At 49.9% G+C, this 12,943-nt stretch overlaps 1 protein-coding gene across 7 annotated transcripts in view; it reads right to left on the bottom strand.

The window, feature by feature from the left end:
• Window positions 1–12,943, bottom strand: part of TRAPPC9 (trafficking protein particle complex subunit 9) — a 541,182-nt gene that overhangs the window by 519,104 nt on the left and 9,135 nt on the right. For 6 of the 7 annotated variants that reach the window (XM_072733818.1, XM_072733819.1, XM_025985035.2 and 3 more), the window contains 2 exons: window positions 5,430–5,575; window positions 2,346–2,474 (listed from right to left, as the gene is read on the bottom strand). In XM_072733818.1, coding sequence (XP_072589919.1) covers window positions 2,346–2,474; window positions 5,430–5,575 — 275 coding nt within the window. Of the gene's footprint in view, window positions 1–2,345; window positions 2,475–5,429; window positions 5,576–11,057; window positions 11,247–12,943 lie in introns of those variants that run through there. The other variant, XM_072733823.1, reaches the window with a different exon arrangement.

Here is a 12,943-nt window from a genome sequence, read left to right as displayed (position 1 = left end):
CGATTTTTTTAATAAACCAAGTTTTGTCCGTTAATTATAGACTTACAGGTTCATTGCAAATCTCCAGGAAAAAAAAGAATTTGTGGCCTCTGATTTTTTAATACTAAGAAAGTTTAAAAAATAAAACAAAAGGAGGGGATCCCTGGGTGGCTCAGCGGTTAAGCATCTGCCTTCGGCCTAGGGCGTGATCCTGGAGTCCCGGGACCGAGTCCCACATCGGGCTCCCTGCGTGAAGCCTGCTTCTCCCTCTGCCTGTGTCTCTGCCTCTCTCTCTCTCTCCCCGTGTCTCTCATGAATAAATAAATAAAATATTTAAAATAAATTAATTAATTAATTGATTAGATAAATAAATAAAATAAAACAAAACAAAAGGAGAACGAAAGCAAAAGAGCAGGGGACTACAGAATTCTTTTGAAACTACAATAACTCAGTGTTAGGAAGGAAAATAATGTCCTTTTCTCAGAGGACATGTGCTGGAAAACCACATAGCCGGGGTCTGAGCTGTCAAGGGTCCTCTAACCAAACTTGCGAATTCAGATCACCAAGTCTTAAAGCTACCTAGCGCTCCACACTAACACTATGGTGACGTGGCCGCTAACAGTTATCCAGTCCTCTATGTGTGCATCTCACACACCTTCACAGGAACCCTAGGAGGGAAGTGCTCTCACTATTTTCCCCGTTTTAGACATAGAGAAACTGAGGCACCAGAGATTAAACACTGCAGGTCACATTAACAGTAAATGACATCTACGCTTCTACTGCTGAGAAAGGCACTCAAGGGAGAATCAGCTTGTCTGGTCTTCACCTCCGAGAGCAGATGCCATACACCCCTGCGGTAAGACGAAGGGGCTGCAAACAGACAATCCTGAAGTCACCACCCAGGATAAAACAACACATGATACCGAGCACGGTGACAGACCTGGACCCTTCTCTGCGTGGAGGGCAGGAAAGTGGGGCCAGCGTGCTCTGTTGGCCCTCGCCTGGGCTTCACCGCACCACGTTCCCATAGGCTGTCTCCAAAGGCAGGAGAGCCTGGGCTTTTTACACTCTGCGAAGCTAAATAAAGACATTTCTCTAGAGCAGACAAAGCAGTTTTTCAAAAAAAGTTTAAACCTTTTCTTTGCCTACATTCAGCAAAGAGGAAAAAGGAAACATTTCTCTAAGAAGTGTCTAGTCTCACTAATCACATCAGTAGAACAGTCTCAACACATTATAACTCTTCAAATCACAGGGGAAACAGCCACCTCCAACAAAAGGCACTCCCAGAGAGCACGGGAGCGGGTCTTCTCAGGAGGAAGTAAAGCTGAGTTGGGGAAGGAGGTGGAGCCCCCACAGCAGGGCCAGCAGGGCCACAGCCAGGAGGAGGCCCAGCAGTGGCACAGCCTGCGCCAGTCAGCGTGCAGTCAGTGTCCAAGTACAGGAGAAGGAGGCACGCCCAGCCTCAGACTCTGCATCCCTTCCTTGCTCTACCTTCCCTTCACATAACTGGGGGACCACAGAAATCATCAAGGACACTGTGCTGCAGAAGGATAAAACGTCTTCCAGAACCATGACAGATCCGCCTAAGCAGTGCTACAAATGGTGCACGTGGACTCCGGCTGCGCAGCCACAGTAAACCAGCTCCTAAAAGGTATGTCTGTATTCTCTGCTGGTCATGGGAACAGGTATAGCTCAGGGAGCAACACATTCAAGCCACTTCCCTATCCAACACACATTAACTGCCACAGGCTTTCTCTTTGGGGGAAAAGGTGTCAAAACGTCTCCTCGACCAAAACACACCTAGCAATTGTGTGTAAAGCCTTGACCTCCTTGTTCTTTGTTCTTATCTTCATGACGGAGGCCATCATTCATTCATTAAGGGTCAGAAGGGTCAAGTTCATTCAACAAGCACTTGTGAGTCTGCTCCTCCAAAAAAGATTTTTTTACTCTTCATTGGTGCTGACAAACATAAGCAACTCAAACTCAACTTATTAAGAGAACTTCATCAAACCGGAAATTAAGGAATAGCCCAGGCTCTGACTTAGCTGTTAAAGTTGACATCTGGAGCTGGCTTCCCTAAATACACAAAAATTTAGAAAAAGATACAGACACAGAACCTCAAGGTCAGTCTACCAAGAAACTTTATTCAAGTGTTCCAGAAATCAACCAATCATTGCAATCCGTTAATAGTAAGATTCCATAAGATCAATATCCAACAAAATCAGAAGAAAATGTCTCATGCAAGATTTCTGACTCAATAGATTTTATATTTTATTTAAACATTAGTCAGGTTTAACTCAGAGGGAAATGTAAAAATTTATCACCTCCATAAATGAGTGCAGATGGGAGGAAAGTCCAGAGCTTACCTGGTCGGTGTCTGTTGGCTGCTTCAGCAGGCAGTGAGCTGCCCTGGAACCTTCGAGCTCCCGTCTCACCCCCAGTTCCACCAGGGTAGTGATAGATGACAGAAGCCGAACACAACCCTTCAAGAGCAGCTGGGTAGGGGAAAAAGCACAATCAATAAAGTCAGTGGCCTATCATGAGCTCAAACTACATTGGTTAAGAATGATCTGAACAGTCCGATTATGTAGAAACGCCAATTTCCTCCCCGCCCCCCCCCAAAAAAAAATTTGAACCTACAGATCACTGATTTTGCTACAAACAGGAACATGCCACCCAATGACCTTTCCTGTGAGCATGCCCAAGCTGGCAACACACAACACTCTCAGGAAACACAAGGCCTCACTGAGAAGCTGGATACACACATGATATGCGCCAGCCTCCTTGTCCTTTTAACCAAGGGTTTAGTGCACACCATGTGGCAGGCTCTGTGCCAGGCTCTAATGCTACAGAGCTGGGTGGCAAAAAATGCCCTGGATTAAAAATACTCAAAAATCAGACCAGCAAAGCAGGTCCACAATACCCTGTCACATCACACACCCTATATGCATTTGATTCCCTTGGAGCAAACACCTGTAAGCCGGTCTCCTCGTCCAAGGCAATCACATTTGCCTAGAGTACGTTTTGTTATATGGTGGGCAGTTGCAGCCTAAGAATCTCAGGCTGTAAAAAAAAAAAAAAAAAAAAAGAATCTCAGGCTGTGCCACAGGCCTTACACGTTAGGCTACAGTGTTCGCCCCTATTACGGCAGCGATCCTCATACATGTTGGTCTAAGCACCCCTCAACACTGTGAAAAACCACCGATGATCACAAAGAACTTTTGTTTGTGTAGGTTACAATCCACAGATATTTACCATATTTGAAAATAAAACTAAAAAAAAAAAAAAAAAAAGATGTAAATGTGTGTATCATTTCCTTTAAAATAACAATAAGCCCATTACGTGTTAAATTTTTATGAACACTATTTTCTAAAACAAAACTATATGCTGGAAGAGAGGCCCTGTTTTACATTTTTACAAGTGTCTGTAACGTCTGGCTTAATACGAGTGAGCCTGATGCTCCTGTCTGCTTTGCATTCAATCTGTTACGATTCCACGGGTCACGGCGCCCGTGGGAAAGTGCACTACAGGTTCATGAGGGGCTGCAGGAGGAAGCGCAAACAGCACATAGCACGGGCCAGCTGCACACCCCCTTCCTCAGGAACCCTATCGACCCAGCTAATCATTCTGTGGGCCCCCCACGCGATTGGGAATCATTCTTTCCGGGTAAGTGCCTGCTGCAGGGGCCCTCATGTTACAGCTCACTGGGGTACAGATGTATTCCACCAATCAATCTTCAGCCTCTTTAAGAAACCTAATTCTGAAATGTGAGTCCATTTGTCTTTAAGATTTTATTTATTTATTCACTAGAGAGAGAGGCAGAGGGAGAACCAGGCTACCTGCAGGGAGCCCGATGTGGGACTCGATCCCAATCCCGGGACTCCAGGATCACACCCTGCGCCAAAAGCAGACGCTCAATCGCTGAGCCACCCAGGCGTCCCTGAAATGTGAGTCCATTTTAAGAATTTCTTGTATTTAACGTGTCCTATAGCACGTTGCTAAACTTCTGTTAAAGAACAGACGTCATTACTTCATTCTGACTTGTATGTGTAAGTACCTGACAGGTCCCCCAAATAACCTTTCGAGGAACGAACACTATTTCACTCCTTACTCACACGTTTATTTAACAGGCATTTCTGGGACATGTACAATAAGCTGGATTATGGACACACCGACCATACCTCCCGCTTCACCCCCAGGAGACGGTCCCTGAAGGGAAAACACATGTAAACACACAATTCCAGCACAAAGGGCAAGCTCCATAACAGGCAGGGCTCTGTACAAGACACCACAGGCACCCACCGCCTGCAGGGGTGAGAAAAGGTCATCCTTTGAAGTAGGTTTTTAATTCGTTTTTTAGTTTTTTAAATTGTAAAGTGAGTCACATACCATAACCCTCACCCACTGAAGAGTGTCCGACTCAACAGGTGTGTAACCATCGCCACCGTCTAATTCCAGATTGTTTTCATCACCCCAGAAAGAAACTCCATAGCTACCAGCACTCACATGCCCTTCTGCCCAGCCCCCGGCAGCCGGTCATTGGCACCCTGCCTCGTCGGGACATTCCAGATGAGAGGCAGCCCTTTGTGTCTGTCTCCTCAAGACTTCAAACGGTGTTATCAAGGCTCGCCCATGCTGGAGGGGCACCCATGCTTCCCTCACATCTGTATCTTTCATTTACTGAAGTACAGTGTACAATATGCGTACAACATACTGATTGGCTGTTCCCTACGGGACTCTGCCGACCACAACAAGTGTAGTCGCCAACTGTCACCACACAACGGTATTACAATATTCCTAACTACACTCCCAGTGCTGTCACCTTCCGCATTTTTGCATCTTAATAACATGCCACTGAATGGATATACCATGTGTGGTTGGTCCGTCCACCGGCTAATGTACAGACGAGGCTTTGAAGAATGAGAGCAAGAGGTGACTAGGTGGGAGATGGTATTCTAAGCAGAGGGCAAGACGTGCTTAAAAACAAACCCAAGGGCAACCCCGGTGGCTCAGTGGTTTAGCGCCACCTTCAGCCCAGGGCGTGATCCTGGAGTCCCGGGATCGAGTCCCACGTCAGGCTCTCTGCATGGAGCCTGCTTCTCCCTCTGCCTGTGTCTCTGCCTCTCTCCCTCTCTCTCTCTTTTCTCTCTCTCATGATTAAATAAATAAAATCTTTAAAAAAAAAAAAAAAAACCCAGAGGAACAAGGGAAGGAGCATATTGTCAAGGAAAGTGCATGCAGGCACCAGCAGGACCTCGGTGTGGCCAGGTGGGGACGCGGCAGCAGACAAGGAGGGAGCGTTACCCCAGAGGACCCCCCACAGCAACCAGATGGCCAATTGCTTCTCCTCCCTCACCTTTCATTTTCAGAACTATTTTTCTATGCTTTCTCTTATTTTAAGTAACAGTTGCTATAATGACATATCTGACATCTTCATGAGATGATCTTACCTCCAAGCCACAAAAAGTCATTCACCGAGCGGAGAAGTTCCACGGACATGTGGTAATGTACCAAGGAGTCCTGCAGCATCCCGGCCTGGAGGCACAAATCCCCCACATGCTTGCGCATGCGCCCTTGGCACCGCTTCTTGTAATGTCTAAAAAATACAACGCATGGAAATGTGTCATTGCTAATGCACAGCTTCTACCCCCAAAGCAAACTAGCTAAGCACTAGTCAACTCTCTCACTACAAAAAAAGTGCTACGAAGGCAATTTTAGGCTCTGTGACTGAAAGGCAGCAACTATCATCGCCAGTGAAGGAGCTGGAATGGTCCCGACTTCACAAACACCTGCCAAGTTATTTTCTAGAGATAATAGGTCCATGTGACTTCCACCATGCATTTCACTTCGACAATGTTGGAGTAGGATTCTCCTTCGCAAATTTTCCAATTGTAACATCGGCACAAGAAAGTTTATGTTCCAGCTTTTTAGAAAATCAATTATCTTCCACTTTCTTAACTTCAAACCTATTATTATTTTATAAAGAGAGCTATGCTGCATATCATAAGCCAGCCGCTTGGCTTCTGCATACAAGACCTTTATCTTCACTCCTTCAGAGCCAGCTCCAATCATGTCTTGAGGACTGGGGCCTGGGCCATCACCAGCAGCTCCCTAAATGTTGGCGAGGGTATGCGATTAAATAATGCCAAGGCTTCTCTCGATCAACTCAGAAACCAAAGATACTGCATCACAATCCTCCTTTATCATTTTTAAATATTCCTATTCTTTTGAATATTAAATTTCTTAAAAGATAAGTTTTTGTTTTTGTTTTTGTTTTTTCAAGAAAAGAAGCCGCTGTATTAAATTTTCTCTCACTGAGAAAGCAATCACATCAAGAATAAAAACCCCTGGGCAGCCCCGGTGGCTCAGCGGTTTAGCGCCGTCTTTGGCCCAGGGCGTGATCCTGGAGACCTGGGACTGAGTCCCACATCGGGCTCCCTGCATGGAGCCTGCCTCTCCCTCTGCCTCTCTCTCTCTCTCTCTCTCTCTCTCTCTCTCTGAGAGATTTATTTATTTATTAAATAAATAAAATCTTAAAAAAAAAAAAAAGAAAAACCCCAATGGAAATCCAAAAGACATCAAGTTTCTAGCTGAATGAATGTTACTGACAGACCTCAATACAAAGTCCAATCTTTCCAGATCTGACTCTAATGAGCTCTATAAACACTCTCGCTGCCCTGGAATTCAGTGCTTCTGTTCCCAGTACTGGGTGAACTAAGATCATCACATAAAACGGGGAAACAGAGAAGAGGAAACGCCCGAGGCAGTGTGAGGATGGCCCCCCAACAAGCCCTCCCTGTAGGAAGACACCACACCTATCCTGCCCTGCCATCCCCACCCGACGCCTTCAGCCCTCTCCCGCTAGGTACCTCCACTCCATACCCCCTGCCCGGCCACATCCCTGCTACCTCACACACACACCCCCAGGGCTTCCCAGACCATAAATCTGCTTAGGTCACTCCCCCACTTCAAACCCCCCCAAAGCTCCCCAGCACAGTTCTAGCCCCCCTCCCACTGCCTCCACTCTACAGCCTCACACTACCTGCCTCCAACCCCAGGCTCCCCCACCCCTCACCCTGCCCTCCTGCCTCGCTGCTTCACACTCTCCTTCACTCTCTCCTCCACGCTCTCCTCGGGGCTCATTTCCACTGTCAGCTTCTCAAGAAAGCTTCCCTGCCTCCTGCCTCTGCACTTTGGGTCAGATGTCCCTGCTGAGTTCCTAGAACATTCTCTCTCTTTTTTTTTTTTAAGATTTTATTTATTTATTCATGAGAGACACAGACTGAGAGAGAGAGCCAGAGACACACAGGCAGAGGGAGAAGCAGGCTCCATGCAGGGAGCCCGACGTGGGACTCGATCCTGGGCCTCCAGGACCACAACCTGGGCTGAAGGCGGGGCAAAACCGTTGAGCCACCCAGGCTGCCCATCCTAGAACATTCTCTACCCTGAAGCAGCTTCTGACATTTGTAAGCACCAAAAGGCAAGTACATTCTGCTTACTCTTGTGCATCCATCCCTCTCCCCTGGACACTCAATGGCATGTATGATGAATAAACAAATAAATGGATGGGTCTCAAAGGGATGAAGCTGCTCCTGTCCATTCCCAAGCCCCTCTTTCCGCAGAACAAAACCAAGACACACCTCTCCGAAAGGCCTCTCCCCACTGACACCCTTCACTGCCTCTCTCTGTTGTCAGTTTTTTAAAAAAACCAAGCTCCTCCAAAGCCCTGCAGGACAGGTCCTCTCCAGGGTCCTCCCAGTGGGAGCAGCCTCCCCCCTGAAGCCTGGGACATGGATGGCACAGGGCGGTCTCCTCATGCCCCTGCTCCAGTAGCCTCCAGACCCCTGCCCAGGTGGCTCCTGCCACCTGAGCTGCTTTCCTGGCCACTTCACCTGGCTGACTCTCCTCCTACCTTCAGAACTCAATGCGGAGCCATCTGTCACCTGGAAATCACCCTCACAATGTCTCCTAGCTCTCGGCGGAGCTGCTCCCCAAACCCAACTGCACTGTTACTGTCTGGGTTTTGTCCAGCCACCCCCCCCCATTAAGACCATGACCTCTCTGAGAGCATTTGGGAAGAGGAGAAAGAGATGAGAAGAGAGAAGAGAGAAACAAAAAGCCAAACACAGCCCAAGTCCCAAATCCAAGGATGCTCACGTGCATGTCACAAGCCACTGGACTTGACAGGGGAAAAAGTTCCACTTAACCACTGTGAATATATCTCACTCTGGTAGTAACGTAATGTACCCTGTGGGACTCTGTACCTTCCTCTGACACACAACAATAGGAGAGAATGAATAGAACTTGAGGAATCGCACAACTCTGTACACAGGAGACGCGAGTCCTACAGCCAGCTCGCACAACTGCAGTGCCAGGGCTCCCCCAAAGCTGGACAGTGCCCAGCTCACTCTCCTGGCATGCTCCCCATTCAGCATCCACAAGCACACCTCCCTCCTGCAGCAGCATGTGGCCAGGTCTACACATACTGCCACCGTGCTGCGTGACACCAGCAGGTACCTTACCATTCCCCAGGCCCTTGCCCCCTGAATCTGGCATTATTCCCTCTAATGGTAGGAGCCCCATGACACACCATCTTATCCATCTCTGTATCCATCAGTGTAGCACCTTACACTTGGAAGGATCAAAAAAGAACTGCTTCCTCCAAAGTAACTACCAACGCACTCAAGAGGATTTTCTAAAGTTTTCTGGAGGAAGACTATTCCAGAACCATCCAACAATCCTTCCACTTGTCAGCTGCTGCTCCCAATCTCCCAGCACCTCTCCCAGAAGATTCCTACCCGATGTGCCTTCTGCTCCATGAGCAAGACAGACCAGAAAGCTGGGACTCCCATCCTCAGGCCTCTGAGCCCTCCTGCAAGGACCAGCGGGGCTCTATACCCCACCCCAGGCGACCCTGGCTCCTGAGGAGGCTCACCTCCACCCTCCGGGCAGGGACAGTCTTCCCAGGATGCAGATCCAGCACACCATTCCCTTCAGATTCCTTTAGTAGCTGCCCTGCCCACCAGCACTTTTAAGATAAACACGGCAGCTCCTAAAATCCCAAGCTCCTTAGAATGACGTACAAAACCTCCACCAGTGGGCTTTCCCCCAGCCCACCAGCCACAGCTCCAGCCCCTCCTCCAGCCCCAGTCTACATCCCCCTAAGTGAGCTCCCCTGCATACCTGATTCTAAATACGAGCCACATACCAAACCTCCCAACCTATCTCTCCAGTCCACCCTTCCCTGCGCTCCAGGCTTGTTAACCCATCTGCCTCTTTGAAACTGTCACCTGAGCATTGAAAAGGTGTCTAAAAAACACATCCAATGTTTACTCTAAATGCAACCCCCAGCAGGAAGCTCCCAGCCTTCCCCACCAGACAGCCCCAGCCACACATTCGGTTGTTCAAGTCAAAACCCTGAGTTTCTTACTTGATTTTCTCTTTTCCTCACTGCCCACCCACACCACAGTCAGGGACAAGCCTGGACATTCCTGTCCCTAAGTGAACCTCAACTTCGTTCCACAGGACCTAGTGCAGGACACAGCTGGCTCCCAATGAGCATGTGCTGAGTCACAGCCCCCTGAAGAGAGGGAGGTCTCTCCTGGCACCAGCCATTGAGGGAGGGAACCTGAGTCTCACGGGAGGCCCCAAAAGGGCAGCCAAGAAAAGGGGCTTGTGGTTTTCCTAGAGTATGAACTTTGAAGGGTCTGAGATCTAGAAGAGCTCCCGGGTAAGAGACACACCTGCCAGCAGTGAGCAGGTGAGCAGAGAGGAAGCCAGGCAGGTGACCCTATTCACACACAGGGCCCCGAGGTCTCAGGAGAACAGGAAAGGCCCCAGCCCGGCCATCACACCCTCCCTGCCCTGCATTTCTGCAGGCTGGAAGTTCCAATTTCCTCTACTTGCTATACTTATCTTTGCTTTGTTCCCCCACCCTAGCATGTGAGGGAATCTTTGAGAAAGTCCAGCCTGTCTCACTTGAGACACAGTGAGTGAAGGAAGAAAGCGTTCACACGTGGACCAGAGCAGTAAAGAAAGAACGAGGCCTCCCGGCCGGCATGGTAGTGGTGGCCGAATCCTCTCCCAAGCGGGAGCTGGGCCAGGGTGGAGGAGCTCAGTCAGCCAAAGGCTCTCCCTCTAGGGTTAAGCGTTGGAATTTCACTGCTGCAAACTAATGTCATGCCCGTCGGTGACAGACAGGAGCCCCAGCAGAGAGAAGCAGCTACCTCTCACCCACACGGGGTAAAAGGAAAGGCTGGCACAGGTAAGTGCCCACGCCACCGCTAAGGTGAACCACACATCCGGCTCTGCGTGCTTACTGGCTAAAGCAGAAAGAAAACTATGGTCGACTATAGAGCTCCTTGTGTCCGCAAGCTCCAAATGAACTAGCTCTCCAGAAGGCCATGTTTCCCTAAGACCTAGAAAAGTCACCCTCATAAAGGGGGCAAAAGACAGACTGTAAAGCAGCCTCTGCCCTTTCAAGAAGGACGGCTGCTAGTGAAATTTAGAAAACAGCATGCTCCAGGGGAAAGCAAAGGCCTCTGGTGGCCGCGTCCTCCGCCGGCACCCCTCTGTGGCCAGCACGCTCCTGGGCCAGGAACCCCGGCGCGGGCGGCCGCTGGGCTGCAAGCTCCGTCATGCACATCACACAGCGACAGCCAGGAAACACGTGCCCACTATATTCATTCCAAAGCCAGAGTCAAGCAAGGCGCTGCAGTCTTGGACTTTCCAGGTTAAGGGACCCCGTGAAAATATCCCTGTGCAGCCGCCGAAATCAATTAGCATCTCACGTCCTCCAAACGGAAAAGATTAATAAGGGCTCGTTTGTCACCAGATACTAAGAAACCAAACAGGTTCCCCAAAGCAAATATTTTAACAGATATCAAACATCAATGGGTTACGTGCTTAAAAAGAAAGAAAAAGCAAAATATTTGTTAAATTAGAAAATAAAAAGATGATGGGGGTAATATATGGATCTAGGCAGCAGTAAGTTTTGGGTTTTTCAAGCGGTGAAGGCAGCAAGGAGGCAGCACACAGGGAAATCTAGCTACTTTCAATGCGGTGTGTTCACAGCCTACCTTTTCAGACCCAACAACATACTCACAGGGCGGTATGATAGAAAAAAAAAAGGAAAAGGAAAGAAAAGAGGAACAAGCAAAAATTAGAAACACACAAGAACAAAAATAACTTTGACAGCTACAACACTGCATGTCCAAAAATCTCCCGGGGGCTTTCAAGAGGCCCGGGGCACACATGAACGTTCCAGCAAAATAAACCCGCACCTCGTGTTACGGGAAGTGTGGGGCCTGCGGTGGCCAATCTGCTACAGGGCCTACGGACGTGGTCAGTGCGCCACCCAAACCTCAGCCTTCATCTAGACCATGTCCTTGTGAGCTGCGAATTACGGTCACATTTCAGGCTGGACAGCTGCGGGACAGAGCTGGGCTCTGTTCCTGCACCGAACCATTGTTTTAAAAGTGAGAGCGCGCTAGAGTAGTGAAAGCAACAACGGACCAGCAGGGGTGACCGGAGAACGGATTTGGTCTGAAGTCACTGGCGTCACTATGTCACACAAGCTCAAAAGCTGGCTGAGTGTGTACAGCAGGCCGAGGACAGAAAGGACCGACCGGGGGGCAGATGGATCTACCGCTGCGTTTCCGGTGGCTGGAGCCCTGCCCGGCACACGGCAGCTCTCAGTAAACACTCGTTCGTGTTATCGCCCGGCACGGGCCGGCACGCTGTCCCAAGTCAGTCTTGTTACTCCTGCCAAATTGTGAGCATAGATTTCAACCGGCAAAAACAGGCCGGCTTTCTCTGATGGGTCTGCAACCTCAAAGTCAAGAAGTCAATGACCAAAAAAATGTCACTGGTGCCTCATGTAGCAAAGAGGTTGGAGCAGGGTTCCCACGGCTTCTGAGGCTTCAGCCGCGCACCCACTGGTCTGTGCAGCAGGGACAGGCCAGTTCCTGCCCACGCCATAGGCCGCAGTGGTTCGGGAGTGCAGGGGAGGTGCACATGGTCTGGCCCCATGTGGTAAGGGAGGGTCACCGGGTGCCGCCCCGCTGCAGACTGGCCTGGAGAGGGCCTAGTGTGAGGCACTGCTCGGGCCCCTTGCAGCCGCCCAGGTTCCTGGGCCTCGCCACCCCAACCCCAAGGTGTAACGGAGGAGGTTTGGATCACAGATGCAATGTGCCCTTTCCTTGGCCACACAGACACGTCTATGTCTGCTGAGGAAACAAAAACCAGCGCGAACCCTGCAGAGCAGTGCAGGCAAGTGGGACTGAGGCCACTCCGTGCTTCCCCCTCGCCGGGCTGGCCCCGGCCTGTTTTCCTCAGTTCTGTGACGTCCCCTCCAACTTACCAACAAATGGAAAGTCAGTGTTGAACCTTAGGTAAACTCAAGAAACGTGCTGAGCACCTACTCGGCGGTGGGCACTCTGCCAGCACAACACTAGGTCACTCAGTTGTCACCTGTGAGGCCCTCATCCACATCCTACGGGAGGGGAAGGGGGAACACGGTGTCCAAGGCCAGGAAGCCCATGCTCTCCCTCACCACAGGGGACCTCCTCCAGGCACAACATCACCGTCCTCCTCTGTGCACGGATGCCACGATGGCTACAATATGGGAGGCAGAGCAGGGAGCAGGGAGGGCCAGCTGTGGCTCTGTGCAAAGTTCAGCGGCTGACTTAATCTCAGGAAATGTGAGGCCTGACCTTCCTCTGCTCTGCCCAACACCTCCTGTGACAGAGGATATAAACACTGTCGTGTGCACAAGGAGCTCTTTGGGAAGCCCCTGGGAGCATCTCTGACACCCTGATTGGCTGACTGTAAGCCAGGAATCTGACACTGTCACTATCAGGTAGGAAGAAGGCCTGACCCGTGCACAGCCAGCCCGGGAGGCAGGGGCTCCACTTGGTGCCCAGCTCAGCTAGTTCCTGGTTCGGCTGCCGCTCCAGGCTCAGCA

This window comes from Vulpes vulpes, chromosome 13 (assembly GCF_048418805.1).
Source record: "Vulpes vulpes isolate BD-2025 chromosome 13, VulVul3, whole genome shotgun sequence".
Lineage (NCBI taxonomy): Eukaryota > Metazoa > Chordata > Mammalia > Carnivora > Canidae > Vulpes > Vulpes vulpes.
Note: the sequence above shows the minus strand (reverse complement) of the source record. Positions and strands in the feature narration are given on the sequence as shown.